Below are 17970 nucleotides of genomic sequence, written 5' to 3'. Positions count from 1 at the left end.
GATCCTGAAAATAAAGATTTCATTTGCCTATTGCAATTTACATTTTCTATCGAATAAAACTTCTCTCCCTCATGTCACTAACTCCTTCTGTTCTTTCTTCTCAGCAATGGCTTATACCTGATGTTACGAATACAAATTCTGTTGGGTGTAGCTGGGAGGTCTACAAGGTTGTCTGTGACTATTGCACTATTTCAGACCACTGCATGAAATAGTTACCTGCTCTGCCTCATGATATTGCCATGAGTCGCCTTAATAAGAATGTAATGAACATCATATAACACATTCATGAAGTCTTCCCGGGATACAACTCTACTTGGTCTTGAGTCATCTGCATAATGTTTCCAGGTGAAATCTGCCTGAGACATTGTCCTGTTGATACCTGAGTCATCATGATAATATTCCCAGGGCACAGTGTTTCTGACTCTTTGGTCATCACCATAATATTCCCATTCGTGCTGCAAGACAGAAATACCAAACCAGATTATTAACAGTATTAAAAAGAACCATGTGTTTAAGTTCTGGGGCAAAAAAAGCAGATGGAAATGTTACCTCTGTCATCTCTATCTCATGCCTTGTCAGCTGCCCAATCAGAGGGGCAGCCATGTGCCGGACAATAATTCTTGTGTGGGTGGGAGGCCCACCTCTTATGATGACTTGAGGGTAGTAAGTGGTAAAACCTGTCTCTTCTCGTGCTTCAAAGTAGATAGCATATTTCAGTTTCCCTCCATAAGCGGTCAGCTGACAAAGAACAGAATGAAATCTCATTTTCAGTTAGCTAAAAAAGTTTCCTGGGCATATATATGACCTATGTGCAGTCTGATGAACACACATGTGGTAGAAAATAGCAATACATGTTTGTGGAACTATCTGGAGACAACACCTGTGTTCAAAGACATCCATCAACAATTTGTTATTGTACTACACCAAACCCAATATGCTATCTATTTCTTTATATGTGTCTTGGCGTTCCCCAGTATTTGTGGTCAAAGAAAGAAACATCAAAACTTTCCCAAGCCAAATGATGAAATATCAAAAGTGCAAAATAAATCATCATAGAGGTGCACAACAATATTCAAAAGGAGGGTTATTTCAATCATTTTCTCCTGGGTAACTCACAAAGGTCAGACATTCTTTGTTTAAAATTGAGAGAAAAAAAATTTACAAGAGAGTTATATTAAATTTATGCTTAATATTTCAAATAACACTTTTAATTAGAAAATCTATCCTGTGGAAAAAGATTGCATGTTACTATCTTTAAATATCTACTTTAAAATATTGTTCATGTTACTTTATGAATTTCCATGATAACAGGGCAAATAATTTTTAATAATGGAACAGCATTTATTTTCTTTTGAAGTACCTTTCACTGTGTGATGACATGCTTATTGGAAGGGAAAAAAGCACTGCAAACCAGAAAGATAAGACTACAAAAGAATAAAATCCATGTCAGTATTCAGTGGAATTTTAGGTTTACCTTTCGTCCCTCAAACTGCTCTGGAAGTCTCCAGTAAACAGGTTCTGACCGAAGATCCTGCATCACCTGTTCTATATTTGCTACTATTTCAGGAGGCTGGAATGCAATCCCCGACAGAGTGCTGCGCTGAAGCTTTTCATCCACCAGAGGCAGAATCATTTGCTCTGGCTTCAAGGTCACCTATGCATATTCAAAAAAATCAAGAAGAAAATGAACTCTCTTTTACCCCATGAAGTGTTAATCCTTAAATTCTAACTCTTAAAGAATTACTTCTAAGTAATTTCACTTCACATCCTGGGCAATTTGTCAGAAAGCAGTCTTGCTACTCCTTCAGGTATAAACAGTGCTAATAATGACTTTCCCCTTGAGCGTTTTGGCACCTTGTCCTCATATTAACAAAGAATGTAGCAGCACAGGTTAAAATAGTTTAATCAGCAAGTGATTCCATGACTTTTATCCAGTGATTTTCACAATGCTATTTCAGTCTTGGACCTCTTCTGTTCCCACTGTGAGAAATGTACCTTATGAAGAGGCACAGTTCTCACCAGCACTTATACATCTTTGGGGCTGTGGAACACAGTGCCTGATCCCTTGATACTTGTATGCAATATTCAAGCTAGATGTTCTCCAGGCAATATGCAGAGGGTGAGGGCTCAGTGAGGGTTTCTGTAACTCTAAATTCAGATTTAATGACAAATATAAGGATGCCACTTAGATGCTTGTAATTTTCTTTACTTGTTGACACAGTCTCAATAGCATTACATTGAAATCATTATTTTGTTCAAAAACTGTAAGAGTCTTAGCAATTTTGATATGAGCCTTTTGCATCTGTTTACACATTCCATGTGATACTTCCATTGGCACAGAATTACTTTCTCCCACAGAGTGAGAGAAATAAAGACAACAAATGTAGAGTCATCTCTCTCTAACAGTCATCCCATCAACAGACTGGTCTTGAGATAGGAGTCAGGTAACAAGGACTCAACCCAGCCCTGTACTGTACTTCCAGTATCCTGGTATTTCCATTTACAGCAGCATCTATGGACGGATCAGACATAACATTCCTAACATAGTGAGCTTTAACTGAGATTTCCTGGGTTTCTGTCATAACTGTATTTTACTGTTTAATACTTCAGATATCAAAAAAGTGGTCAAAATATTTGAATTTCAGATCAAATGTGCCTTATTGTCATGTAAGACAGGATTTGCTTGTTTCAACATGCCTAATGCCATTGAAGAACATGAGAGTATCTGAAATAGGCACTAGCAGCTGGCAGTATCACTCAGTTTACAATTCTGAAATAGATCAGAGTGTCAAAAATTAGATGAGATGTGGACAGACATTTGTTTATATGAGCATAAATATGAAAGGAAATTAATAAAGAGAAAAAAATAATCTAGAGGTTTAAACTGTTTCTGCTTTGTGCTGTTACAAAGGTCAAAGCACAATTATCCAGAACTGTTGCTGTCATGAAACTTGATTAAATTTCATAACTTGTCAGCCTTCTACAGCCTTTTATCTCCAGTCCAGCAGCATATGATGGGCAAAACTGAAATAATGAGAAAAACTGGGTCAGATCACAATAAATCACTTCATCCACCAGGAAGGGAAAGACATGCTACTGGATTGGACAATGAAAGGGAGAATAAGTGCTAATCATATTACATTAAGCAAGACAGATAAACTTGATTTCAGCCTAAAATATCCTTATCCAACTGGTACTTGTACATGACAAGTCAGGGGCTTTGGCTGACTTGCATTAGACAAATTTCCTCTATGGCTGACATGCTTTCGAGCAGAGATATGCCTGACCATACATGGGGACAGAACTAGTAATTTTTCCATTAGGAAATGCTCCTCCAGAAGTTAACTGAGGAGCTGGCACAGCACTGATGAACAGTAGTGGTCTCAATGTGTGTTTGTGCTTATTATTCAGATAAATGGAGATATCCAGCCTGCCTTATTTGTCAGTCCAACATAAGTCTCAAGGCCCTTTTCCACAGAAAGGTGGAGAGCTCTTTGTTTGCTCTGATGGATTATACCCTTCCATTCTTGAATTTAAATATAGCTTCAATAAGCTCTTTTAAAAATAATTTTAAAAATCCCAAACAACAAAGCCAACAATGAAAATAAAAAGATTAATTGAACTATAGGAAATTTATGCTGGACAGCAGCCATCTGTGACCCTTGAATACACCTGGGTAAACTGTGTATCATGTACCAGGGATTATGTTGCAATGCATTGGACTGCATAATTTCCCCAAACGACTAGCTTGCCCTTTCCTGGGGTTTAATAGCTTTACTTTGGCTTGACGTCAGCTATTCTATCACTCATTTTCTTATCTACTTATTTACTTTTAATGCCTTGACCCTGACTGTCTAATGGAACATATCACTCTTACCACTTCTCAAAGTATAAAGAGGAAAATGATTGCTTAAATGTTTGGCCATTTTCTAGCTGCCTCTCAGTGCCTGACTAAAAGATGCCAGCAGGAAACAACATTATCACATTACATAGCTCAGCAGTTTCCTACTCACCCACATGCGGATCAGCCCCCTTGCCTCACTGCACTGTGTAGTCAGGCCAAAGCAATAGCAAGAGCTACAGCCAAGTGGGTTTCTGGCAGAGAGACCAAATGTACTAGACTTGCACCTGTCACAGTGGACACCTTCCACATTAACCTGGAAGAAAGAGACCATTAAAAAAGGTTAAAAAAAAAAAAATGTAAAAAAAAAAGTAAAAAGCAAGCTTTATTTCAAAGTAGCAATAGGAAAAGAAAATCATATAGTAATGATAATAACAGGGTGGAGAAAGAAACAATAATAAACGTTGGGAAATAGTCAAGGAACTTTCCAGCTTCTTATCACGTGTGTATGCAAACATATGTAATTAATGTAATTAAGGCATTTGCATTTATATCCACTGAGTAGCTCTGAGCAATGGATGCCAGCTTCACACTGATAGTGTTAAGCACAGAAAAATCAAATAGCACTTTGAGCATGACATGCTCCATAACTGATTGATAAGATAAGAAAAATAAGTTGTTCTGAAATTGCCCGGGTTAATCAAGCCTTCTGTTTAATAGGAATTAGCAATGACATGTTCAGATATTTAAGGTACAGCACTAAATGTTCTTGCTGAGAAAAGTATTTTAATGGAAATTCTGTATCGAAAAGCTTTCCCCTCTTCATGATTGTTTTCCACATCATTGAACAGTATTAACAAGGCTGAAATGTTTCACTGTTGTAAAGTCAATGCTTTTATTTTAGTTTTTCAATTAGTCCAAATAAAAAGCTATTCCAGATAGGGCAGATACACAATAATTTAAGCAGAGCCTTTTAAAACCATTTGCATACTGAGACAAAGCTACTAAAAGATTTAAAAAAAACCCCATCAGTATGAAAGCACTGGTTGCATTCCCCGCTCAACCCCTTTTTTTTCCTCTTGAGAGTAGTGTGAGGAAGCCAATCTAAAAAACAATTTGAACTTTCCAAGGCTTATACAGGAAAACAACATTATCCCTGAGTATTTACCATTTTTAGCCCTTATTTCCACATGTAATTCTATCAAGAAATATACCTATGCTGCATTTAGCTGAGATTTTGCTGCTTTTTGTCAGGGCTGACAATGAGGCTCCTGAGCCTTTGAATGCTCATTTCTGCAGCTGTAACAGCAAGTTTAAATGGGAATAATGACCATTTGATAAAAATCTAGTTTCTTCAATATATAACTTTCAAAAAAAGTTACACAAAAGGTTAACCAACCCTGGATTTAAATTTAACCCTAGATTTAAATTTAACCCTAGATTTAAATTTAACCCTAGATTTAAATTCTGGGGGAAAAAAATGCTGACTTAATTCAGCATTATTTACCCATTTTCTGTCATAAATGGTGATTTTTACTTGCTTTGCGTTTTGGTTTCATGTCAATTGCAGTTCCATATCATTAATCATCAGCTAAATATATCCTGTTCATTTGCACTCACAGAAACATAGAAGCAATGATATTAAACTTAAAAGAATCAACAAAGAAACACTCCTAATTTAAAAATGTCATCAACCCCCGTTCCTTACACTTAGTGCTTACACGAGCTACAAGACAATGGCCCATAGAAGTTGTGGAATCTCCTTCTCTGGAAATATTTAAAAGCTGTCTGGATACAATCCTGAGTAACATGGTTACTCATGGTAATATTACTCCAGCCATCATGGCTTTAGGAAAGGCAGGTCCTGCCTGACCAACTTCATCTCCTTTTATGACCAGGTTACCCACCTAGTGGATGAGGGAAAGGCCGTGGATGTTGTCTCCCTGGACTTCAGCAGCCTTTTACACCATCTCCCTCAGCATACTCCTGGAAAAGTTGGCAGCCCATAGCTTGGACAGGTGTACTCTTTGCTGGGTTAAGAACTGGCTGATTGGGGCCCAGAGGGTGGTGGTGGATGGTGCCAAAACCAGTCGGTGTCCAGTCACTAGTGGTGTCCCCAGGGATCAGCATTGGGCCCAGTCCTGTTTAACATCTTTACTGACAATATGGATGAGGGGATCAAGTCTACCCTTAGTAAATTCACAGATGACACCAAGTTGGGTGGGAGTGTTTATCAGGTGGAGTGCAGAGAGATCTCTCGGCAGAGAGATCCAGACAAACTCTAAAGATGGGCTGAGACTAATGGTATGAGGGTCAACAAGACCAAATACCGAATCCTACACTTGGGCCACAATAATCCCATGCAGCACTACAGGTTGGTGGAAGAGTGGTTGGAAAGCAGCCCAGTGTAAAAGGACCTGGGGGCACTGGTTGACAGTCGGCTGTACGTGAGCCAGCAGTGTGCCCAGGTGGCAAAGAAGGCCAATGGCATCATGGCCTGTATCAGAAACTGTGCCTGGCAGGACTGGGGGAGTGATTTCGCTCCTACACTCTGCACTGATGAGGCTGCACCTCAAGTATTATGTTCAGTTCTGGGTCCCTCACTTCAAGAAGGACATTGAGGTGCTGGAGCAAGTCCAGAGAAGGGCAACAAAGCTGGTGAAGGATCTGAAGCACAAGTCCTGTGAGCAGCAGCTAAAGGAGCTGAGGTTGTTCAGCCTGGAGAAGACAAGCCCTGGGGGTAACCTTATCACTCTCTACAACTTCCTGAAAGGAGGTTGTAGCCAGATGGGGATCAGCCACTTCTCCCAGGCAACTAGAGACAGGATGAAAGGACACAGTCTTTGGCTGCACCAAGGGAGGTTTAGGTTAGACATTAGGAAGAATTTCTTCACAGAAAGGGTGATTAGACATTGGAATGAACTGCTCAGGAAAGTGGTGGAATCACTATCCCTGGAGGTGTTAAAAGAAAGACTGGTCATGGCACTTACTGCCATGGTTTAGTTGACATGGTGGTGTTGGGTCATAGGTTGGACTTGATCTCAGAGGTCTTTTCCAACCTAATTGCAACACCCCCTTGCCCCCAAGAAAACCCCCACAAAATTCTCCCCCATGCTCCCAACTTCACCGATGTTCCAGGGGACCTTGCTTGAGCAGGAAGATTGGACTAGGTGACCCCCAGTGATCCCTTTCAACTTTACCCATTCTGTGATTCTGTGACATAGTGGACCTAATCCAGAAATGGGCACCTACATGGTTAGAGGGGCTGGAACTTACCATGTATCAGGAGAGGCTGAAGGAATTGAGATAATTCAATTTCTCCATTTCAGAGGCTGACATGGGGCAAATAGCACCTGTTTTACTCAGATGTTCCCTATGATCAACTCCAGATTTCTTATGATCTTACCATCAAATGAATCAGTATTTGTGAAACAGAACACGATGTTTTCTGTTCAAATATACCAGGAAAATGGGAGGATGGCCCAGCAGTTTGCACAAAGAGGTTGTGAAATTCCTCCCCATCCTTGGAAGTACTGCCCCAGCAATGTCTTTCAAACAAGGCACTAGACTAAATGACCTCCATAGGTCACTTCCAAACTAATTTGTCCTACAGTTCCTTCATTGAGTCTTAAAACTCAGAATTAAATGACTGGTGCCCATTTGACATAATAATTACCTGGCAATTCAATAATTTAAATTCATCCTTCCATTTTACTAGCTCTTTGTGTCAATACAGACCTAAAGAAGACTGAATGAATCAAAATTACAAAAGGAATCTCTAGAGGTCACTTTTAAAACCTCCTCCTTGAGGTGAGACTGTTACCAATACCAGGTCAGGTTACCTAAGCTTCTTTCTAGCCAGTTCTTGAAAATCTGCAAGAATAGTGTTTTCACAATGTTTCTGTTCCAGTGCTGCATAACCCTGATTTTTTTTTCTCATGTCCAAGTCAAAATTCCAAAGATGCCATTTGCAGCTGTTGTCCCTTATCACAGCTTTTGCCACCATCAGAAAGGAGTTGACTCTAACAACTATGCCTTGAAGTGGCTGTAGGCTGCAATTGCATTTCCTCTCATTAGCCTCCTTTTTCAGTAGTAGCCTCAGCTTTTTCAGCATCATCTAGTACAGATTATATGGTGTAAGACTCCTTGTAGCCCCTCCCTGGATTCTCTCCAGTTTCGCAACAACACTTTTGAATCAGATCCTAAAACTGGACACCATTTCCAAGTGCAGTCTTACGAGCACTGAGTAAAGAGTAGAGCACCAAGTAGATAAAGGCTTTCTTCTGCTTGTCATACTCTTTGTGACATCCTACCTTGCAGCTGCATTGGCCAGTATGTTCAACATATCCAGCTCAGTAAGCAGTTTGCTTTATTTACAATGAGATTATATGGTTGGCTGGATTACCACTCAGGCTTTTTCATCCCAAACTGTACTGATTCTTGAGGTCATTCTACTCCAGTTCATGACCCTTCTATTTCCCCAGACATCAAGTACTTCAAGGACCTTCCAGACTGTAGTTCTACTGGTCAGCATGTCAACCTCTACCTCCTCCCAATCAGCAGCATTCTCAAATGGGCTGATCATGAATCCTGTAATCTGCTGCTGATGAAGGTATTGGCTCTGGGGTACTCTGCTTGCTGGCTATCAACTGCGTGTCAACCCACCGTTTATTGCCTTCAAGCTCGGCAATCCAGCCAATTTTCAAACCACCTAACTGTGCTGTTCTTCCAAGAACAATTCCAAATAAGAATGGTGTGGGTGATTATGCCAAAAGTCTTTGCTTTAGTGATCCTGAATTGGATGCATCTACTCAGAACAGACACTACTGCAGTGAATTCTACTCATGAAATTATGAATATTGACTCCCTCTAAGTCAATGCACTTTGAACTAACACAGTGGCATACTGTGATTACTGATGTGTTTGCTTTTAATTTGCCCAACATCCGAACAAGAATTGTATTATGGGGATAAACTGGCAACAGTTTTGTAAGAACAGAAAAAAAATACAAAGTGAGAAAAGGGTCTAAAGAGGATGCTATCCTGGCAAGTGTTAGTATGTGAAAAAGCAACTGATAAGCACTTAAAGTCTTTATTTATGATGGACTCTTCCCACAGCAGTTAGCAGAGGCACTATGAAAACCAAGGAGATTTGTCTGCATATATTGTTAGAACAAATAAGCACAAATGTCAATCAATTTTTGAATAAACTCAGTAGCTATAAGATCATCTTCCAACCTTCATCGTCCTACCTTGCAGCTGCATTGGCCGGTATGATCAATGCATGAGCACTTCCCCTCTGTATCACAGCTCTGTGGATTAGTCCCAGACAGGAAGCACTGACAAGCAACACAATGTGGATAATTCCAGTATCCCAACCTGCACTCAGTGCATTTATCCCCAGAGAATTCAGGACGGCAGAAGCAACAGCCTGTATTTAAGTCACACTGAGAACTTAGGGTTCCAACAGGGCTGCAGTCACAGGGCTATAAAGGAGAGAAACAAGGAGACAATTGCAATTGTGATGCTGGAAAAAACCCAACCCAAACCCAACCAAAAAGCAATTCACTCTTTCAAGAATCTATAAATAAAATACAGCAGTGAATTTCCACTGTCTGAAGGTAATATATCTGAATAAAAGGGCAGTAATTTATTTTCATTCAACATGGGTCAAGCATTTACACTAAATACACATACAACACTGGTGGGTGTTTTTCAACAGATATTACTTATCATTGGTAAGTTAGGCAGTGAAAACAAATAAACCTAAAAGGTTCAAAGACACTGGGACACTTTGCAGACAAAATTAACTTCTGAAATACAAGCACTCTTTAAAAAGTATTTTGCATGTAAATCCTCTGCAAGCATGTTCAGACCACTTTCCTAAAACTGGAATTGCTCAGGAGCAATTGGTTCAGTGGTTTCAGAGGAATCTAGTCCAATGTCTATTACTTATCCATCAGAGAGGTAACCATCTTCTCTGTACAAACAAGACTCCTAGATGACAGTAATCTACATGGTAAGGGATACAGATTTAGTCATATGGTGTGCTGGGAAGTGAACTTGCTCACAGAATGAGACTCATGCAGGCAGGCAAGGATAGAAATAGGTGGATTGCCAGGGGGTCTAGGCATTGAATACAGAAGTAAGTAGCAGCGAAAGCTGCAGACTTCCAAAGAACAGAAGAATCCCTCAGTGCTATTACTGTGACTGTACTGCAAAGTTAGCACAGGACATTGGCTGTGATCACTGGCGTGACCAGAATCTCATATGGAGAAGTTCAGCTTACAGAAGCAAACTCAGTGCCAGTAGTACAGGTTACCACAGTAACTGACATGGATAGACTTGCTAAAACTACAGACACAAAGCTGAAAAAGAGAGGAAGAAAATGTGGATTCAGTTTCTCAGCAAAACTGTTTATCACATGACTATTTAGAGCACCTTTCTTCTGATCTGAAAAGATAATTTTAAAGAAGATGAATATATACATGAAACATTCAAATACAATCTTTACTGAATGCCAGAGAAACTACTTCATTACTGGTGAAATGTTAGGCTCCTAGACTACTACCTAACCCAAGGAAAAAACCTTCTAACAGACACAATCTTATACTACAAGATATATTTGAACACAAACCTTAGAAAGTAAATTGTTCACTATACTCTGAAATAGCATGATGTGCAGTATCAAAACCTAATTTACAATTGGATGCTATGTTTGTTTTGTGAGCAAGCAATTTTATGCAATGCTCTCTGTCCCTGAGTTACAACAACCTTGGAAATATTCCACAAAGAGTGCAAGCAGGAGATTCACATCTCACTTTGCAGAAATTAGCTGCAACATAATGAAAGAGATGTGGACTGATAGATCATTATTAATTTAGACAGTGCCATGGAACAGTCATACTAATGCACTCACATAAAAGACAACCAGAGAATATACTCCAGAGCTCAAACAGAGGTCTTCAACCTCATTAGGCTGGCTTCAGAAGCCAAGAGTCTATATCACAGTGGCACAGCAGAGTTTCAGAAGTTTTCCATATATACAAAAAAGAAATATGCTTAACATTTGGTTTGCAGCCTGAGCTACATGACAAGCAGCCTTTTAAGAAAAAGCATCAATGGTGTATGACTACACTCAGACAAGGTGTAGCTTTTTTTGAGTAATTGTAACACTACTATAAATCCCTCATCATCAATGACCACAGCAGAGAGGAGAGGGCAATTGAGCTTAGCACAATGTTCACTGACACCAGTTTTCAAACTTAACCAAATACTGCTCCCCTCAACTCAAGGGCAGGGCATTAACAACAGCTTTCATGGCCCCCTTGACATTCTATCATTGTTTTCCTATTTCTTCTCCTTTCTCTTCAGAGTTTTTTAAAGTCTGCGTCAAACACTGAGATAAGAAGGATCTAAAGGCTAATGAAGTTTCTTTCCCCTTTAAGAACATAGGAAGAAAGTGCAATTTACAATGAAGGTGGATGCTTCTTTTCATCTCTCTTTTATGCACAAGTTGAAGCCCTTCTCAAGTCAACTTTGAATACAAATTCCCAGCGGTATCACAATTAAGGCCAAAGGAAATTTGTTCCACAAAGGCACTGTTAATTTCCTGTAGCTATCATCTACATACATTGTTTATTACTGTGGTAATCTCCTCAATCACGTTAAACACAGCTATAATGAAATAAAACCAGGCTCAAGCAGGACACTGACTCAGCATGACAGAAGTATAAACAGGGTGGCTTTGTGTTACAGGCTGCATACCTGAGGCAATGGATCTGTAGTGCTCAGTAACAGATCGTCAACATGACAGCACGGTCTGACACCAAAACTTCAAATGAGGAGACAAACCATGATTTACAAACCAAAAATTGTGTTCCAGTTATAAATTACCGTGAAAGAGGTAACACACCCGGAGAAAACAGAAGTCCACTCACCTTGCAGCCACTGACAATGTTATGGCCCCAGTAATTTGGTGCACATTTGTCACACATCTCTCCAACAGTATTAGGAGGGCAGATGCATCGGCCACTGATAGGATCACAGTTATTACCAAAATGCGAACACTGGCAGGCTTCATGAGAGACCAAAAAAAAAAAAAAAAAAAGAAATCAGAGGATCTGTGTGACACCTGGAGAGCAGACCCTAACAGGGTCAGGAGAATTTTTCAACTGTATAATGAACTCTCAGTTATCTGTAGACACAGTAGGGCAGAAAACCTAGGATAAACCCAGAGAAACCAAAACTAGGATCAATGGAACACAGGTTAACTGAGGTTGAAATAACTGCAATGAGAACAGAATGGGAAAAATAAAGGCAACATCTGCAGAAGTGCAGAGACTTCCGAGATGGTACACTCTCATGATATCACTGCAGGATTACATCTGCAAAATTTCTGGGCCCATGCAAGAAGCCACCTGAGTGTCTCCAAGCCATCTATGAAGGGAACTTGCAGTGTATTTAACATCTTATACCAATTTCAGCCAAATTCCTGAAATTTCTGCTGCTCTAAACAGACTTTTCTTAAAGGCCAAAAGAGGTGTTTCAGTTTCTTTTTCCCATTCTATTCCTTCTTTTTCAGATTACATGTCCTCTGCCTCAGGAGGACATGAAGAAGTTGCTGCTTCCTCTCCATGGGAAAATGGGATTCTTCACAGATTATATTAAACTAAAAATACGTCAGGTTTGAGAGTGGTTCCAGAAGTGGTCTTTGGTCTTAAAGGATTATTAAGTAAACAACCTATTGATGGCAAATGCAGATTCAAGGTATGTAAGTGAGAGGTAATTATGGAGCACAAGACATCTAAGTGGTAGAAGCAGCAGAACTGGAGCATGGTCATTTTCATACCCACCACCTACATTACCCCCGAGGTCAGGGAAAAAGCAACATAAGCAAACTATGACTTTAGCATCATAAGCAAACTATGCTGTTTAAAGGGCAGCGTAACATAACGTTCATTATTGAGGGTTTCATTTATTGCCTTTACTGTATTAAATAATTCAATTCAGAGTGAAACTAGAAAACAAGAGATGTGTAAAAATAGAAATCATATCTATAGTTCAGATAAGAAGTGACTTTATTTTTCTCCATGTATGCTTTCAAAATGAGGTAACCAAAGCAAGGAAAATAGCAAGCTTTAACTCCATCATACCAGGAACAAGACATGCTGCATGCTACATAAAATCTTTTGCCACACTGTGGCTTGAAGATGTTTCAGAATACATGCTCAAAAGGCATGGAGGGGAACAAGGAGATATTTTTTAATTTTTAATTTTATCATTATTGAAAAAACATGGAAAAAATACAACACATTTGTTGCAAGCAATAGTGAAATAGAAATCTCTTTTGTATCTTTGCTGCTAGAATGTCAGCATTAACTGATGATGCTTTAGGATTGTTTTTCTTTAGGCTTTATGGATTTTTATTGCACAAGAAAAAATCAAATTATATTCCTTTTGGATAAATGCTAGATAAAAGACACCCAATATTTTATTTGATACTTAACTGTCAGTATGGAATTATTTTTTCTGTACTTTCGTCCTAACATGATATCATATACTTTTATTAAATTTCTGATTTTCTTTGTGATTCATAATTTAATTTCTTATTTTTTGTCATTTGAAGGAATACATAAAAAGCCTACTAAAAATAAGAGGGGAAAACCCAGCATGTTGAAAACAGAATTCCTCTCCATCTGTTCTATTTACTTAGGAAATTGTAAAAATCTGAATTTTCTGAACATTTTTAGCTGCTGTTATTTTAAACATTTGATGACCACAGGCTGATATATTTCTATTTAAAATGTTACTTGGATTTACCACACTTTCCCATTTCATCACTGTTTCTTAAACTCTGTCATTTCAAAGTTTGCCAAGAGAGCAGTTAAAATTTTAATGTGAAATCTTGTTAATAGTCCTCCCTTTTTTCTTCTCCAACTGATGAAGTTAACAACATTTTGTCGTGTTTCACAATAGTGATGTGTTTTTAAACTGTGAAATGTTAGAATAAGAGGTTAATCATAAAGATAGACTATAGTATTTTTTCCCCACCATATATGTTCTAAAGGCTTTAGGACTGCACTTATCGTTTACAATTTTTTTCAAGCTCTCTCAGCAGTGGGCCAGGGAACCAATCTTTCTCTTTTCCAAGGTGCCAATACGTTTGCACTTTTCAAGGCTGTTAATGTTTTCTGAACCCTTCATTGCCATGGGAGACAATACCATAGAGCAATGTTTTCAAATATGATCTATAATCCAGCCTGTCTCAAGGTTTATCCACACTACAGGTGAAATTGAATTTTGCTGTACAAATGTGGGTCTCGAGGCCTCGATGCTCCTTCCATTAAAAAAAGGAAGGAAAGAAAAAAAGGCAGAGAGCTGAACTTGCTGCTTCTGCTGCCAATCTGAACAGGAAAGGAGGAAAAACAGATTACCGAACATGGCGATTTCTGCTTTTGGAAAGAATACGGTTTATGCCTGAATAATAGCAGCATTCTGGCATCCCAGGAGTCAGCCACACTAGACAACTATCTATGTCTCCTGTGATCACACCTAAATGAGTCTGTGAGATTCTAAAAATGCAGTTCTATTAGCAAAGATGGACATTTCCCTGTGCAGAAATCTATCAATTAGATTGGTTTTGATATAGTGGTCTGTACTACTTCAAGGATAGGAAGCACTTGTTTCAGTCTTTGACCTAATGTCCAAAATGACAAAAATAAATGTAAAGAAGTGGCTGGGTGTATTTATATCCAATGCTAGAGCTCCAGAATCTAGAAAAGCAGACTTTTCATGTGTCTACACACAGGGCATAGTAGCTAGCTTTACCTGAAGATCTTGCTGTACACAAAAAGTACACAAGTAAGCAAGATCCTACATATTACTGTACAGAAACAGATTGTGATAATACAAAAGGATCAACCATGTAAGGACAGTGAAAAGGTTTGGGATAAAACTAGAAGCAAAGGGGTTTTGTGTTTTCATTTTTGGTTTTGTCTTCCTTTCATACTCCTTCAGGTTGATATGAGTTGCCAAGCACTTTAATCAGCCTTCTATAATGCCCTTAACATAACCAAATTATAGGAACTTCATAGAAATTTTTTTTGGCAGACAGTCATTGGAGTACAGGACATTCCTGTTCCTCCTAAACATGGTAGATTAGCCAAAAACTGACCATACAATAGCAGAGATTGCTTGGGTCTTTTCTTCTTGCCAATCTCCATCCTTGCCAACTGACCAATTTACAAGACTGCTGTTGAAAATACCTAGCTGTCAGGAAAATCTGTTAGGCAATCCAAAATCAGACAAACTAGAATCTTAGGAACAAATAAACAAATGAACAAATAAATAAATCTGCACTTGGGTGCAAAGAATTTACATACGAGTACAGCCTCCTTCTTCAAAGTTGTAAAAGCCATGGGCACACCGATCACATTTCTTTCCTGTCACCCCAGGCTGGCAATAACACTGTCCATCTCCATCACAGTCAAAGGACTTGGAACCAAAGGAGTTGCAGTTGCAAGGAACACATCCTCTTGTAGACTGTAAGCCAAATGTTTCAGGCTACCACGGAGAGAGGAAGAGCAGTTAGCACATGGCATGATTACAAGGAGAAAAGAGGAAAAACTGAGAGCATAGGCAGATCAGGGTGGCTCCTTCCTCTTCACCACTGAAATGCTATTCTTAACAGGTTGAACTGTAGTGGTAAAATCCAGGCCACTAAATGCCCTACCACAGTTGTGAAAGAATAAAGATTTCAGAACGCTGCCTGATGCTGTATGAATATTCTGCATTGCAACACATTTCTCATGAGATTGTGTTTCCACAAGTACAATTCTCACAAGGAATGGAATGTATGTCAGAACCATATACAGACCCTGTGTCTGGTTGTAAGATTATGTCAGGCAGAGATTTTGCTAAGAGAGTGCATTCAAATTCTTAGTTATCAATGGAAATTGATTCAACTAGAAAGTCTCTGAACAACTAGATTTTATTGCCTCTGAGCAGGGGCTATATCTGTATACACTATTCTGTAACTTGAGAGCATTTCTTTTGAATGATACATAGGAATTACTTTAGAAGAACATAGATTTAATGCATTTGTGTACATTAAAAGCAAATAATAGGAATTATTTATTTTTATCATAAAAGCTCTGTCTTTGGATTAGGCCTAGGACTAAGATACAAGTAATCAATAAGCCTCTGTTTCTCTTCTATTTTCATTCTTTGCTTTCTTTTTTTGCAGTGATTGATGAAAAGTTTCCACAGAACCAGAATAGATGTTATCAAGTACAGTAATAAATTTCCTCCTTAACTTCACTAGTGGAATGCAAAAAATATGCTTGTAAAGATGGGAAGACACATTCATTTGTATACTGTAATGTTGAGTTCTGTATGAGGCTTTCAACCAACAGTCTCTGTGGGTTTCACTGCACCAGCCAACAGAGGCTCCTAGAAGCAAACCATACTTGATATTCAGATTCTGAACTTGGTCTCGAGCTAGAGTGCCTTAAAATGGAAGTACTTCTCTATCTTTTTTTTTCAGGCATTATGACTCTCAGAGAATACTGAAATCCAAATCGTATTAATAACTTGAAATTGATGTGGCAAAATTTAATAATAAAATCTATCAGAGACTTTGCAAGAAAAGCAATGTTAAAAATGAGATATCAAAAAGATAATTGCTAATGAATATAAATGCAACGAAGTGGAAAATAATTAGTTTCAAAATGTACTAGTGTGTGATCCAGGCATGAGGTGCTAGACTTTTTCCTCCTATAAATCCATAGACTTTTCAAATCAGTGGAGTTGCAGTGATTCTGACAGGGAAGTGATTGTCCTTCTGTACTTGGCACTGGTGAGGCCACACCTCAAGTAGTGGGTCCAGTTCTGGGCCCCTCATTACAAGGGCAAGAGGACACAGACTCAAGGAGTGCCAGGGGAAGTTCAAGCTGGACATCAAGAAGAATTTCTTCACAGAAAGGGTGGTCAGTCACTGGAACACGCTGCCCAGGGAGGTGGTGGAGTCACCATCCCTGGAGGTGTTCAAGAAATGACTGGACGTGGTACTTAGTGCTATGGTCTAGTTGACAAGGTGGTGATTGTTCAAAGGCTGGACTCAATGATCTTAGAGGTCTTTTCCAATCTTAATGATTCTAAGACTGACATTTTGTATGGATTTGTTCCACAGCAGAACCCCTAATGTCTTGCATTGGTGAATTCCCAGAGACTTCAGAAGGTTTTCACGAAGCAGTCCTGAAATCTGATCTCTAAGGTTAATACTGAAGTTCTGCACTCACACACAGAATCTGCAGCTAGGTATCAGAATACAGAACCACAGAATTTGGCCTGAAGAATCATATGAACCTAGGCAAATTCTTGATTATAGATATAATAAAGAATTATATTAATTTTCAATTTCAAATTTTATATTGAAATGTTTTCCCAATTTAATACTTCTGCATGACAAAACACAGTGTATCAGAGAGAAATATTCATATAATTAACTCCAAGGTTCAATTAAATATCCAACTATCTCTAAAGATTTCTTTTACACAGGAATAAACACAGAAATGTGAATATGCACAATCTCAGGACAGACATTCGGATTAATGCAGTGAAGTAACAAATGCACAGCATGTATCTCAGTTCTCAATATCGTTTCATAGGATCCAATATATTCTGCTTACAAGGGTGAAAATCAGAAAGTCTGATACGAGCACTCTACACAGTGTGAAGTTAGAAATGATCACTAGCATGCTGGGTTGCATTCTGTGAGGAGGTCTGCACAAAGACAATTTGATCATTCATGCAAACCCCAAGGTGAACCCCCAAATTAAGTCCTCAGAGAAGCTTGTTTACACACAGAAATTCTCAGAATCACATTTACTGAACAAGAGATAAAACTCTGGATTAGAGTGAGGAAATACAATTAATTTTCTGAATATGTTATTATATTGTGTCCCCATCAGTCTATGTTGAGGGTTTGTATGTGCACCACAGTAACTCAATACATTTTAAATGGATAGAAGCTCATTTCTCCAATGGAATCCATATGAGCATGAATATGGGTTCCAGAATCCAGCTGAGGAGGAAAACCAATACCAAGTATTTTTCAAACAGGGTGTG

The 17970-nt window shown here is 38.7% G+C and overlaps 1 protein-coding gene across 1 annotated transcript in view; it reads right to left on the bottom strand.

The window, feature by feature from the left end:
* Positions 1-216: 216 nt before the first annotated feature.
* LOC103801856 (laminin subunit alpha-2-like) overlaps positions 217-17970 on the bottom strand; it is a gene marked incomplete at both ends in the record, with an annotated part of 152688 nt that continues 134934 nt past the window's right edge. The window contains 7 exons of the mRNA XM_009074290.1: positions 217-356; positions 550-738; positions 1475-1654; positions 4014-4157; positions 9093-9326; positions 11781-11917; positions 15225-15405. Of these exons, the coding sequence (XP_009072538.1) occupies positions 217-356; positions 550-738; positions 1475-1654; positions 4014-4157; positions 9093-9326; positions 11781-11917; positions 15225-15405 (1205 nt within the window). The remainder of the gene's footprint in view (positions 357-549; positions 739-1474; positions 1655-4013; positions 4158-9092; positions 9327-11780; positions 11918-15224; positions 15406-17970) is intronic.

Source organism: Acanthisitta chloris, unplaced genomic scaffold, assembly GCF_000695815.1.
Source record: "Acanthisitta chloris isolate BGI_N310 unplaced genomic scaffold, ASM69581v1 scaffold2095, whole genome shotgun sequence".
Taxonomy (NCBI): Eukaryota; Metazoa; Chordata; class Aves; order Passeriformes; family Acanthisittidae; genus Acanthisitta; species Acanthisitta chloris.
Note: the sequence above shows the minus strand (reverse complement) of the source record. Positions and strands in the feature narration are given on the sequence as shown.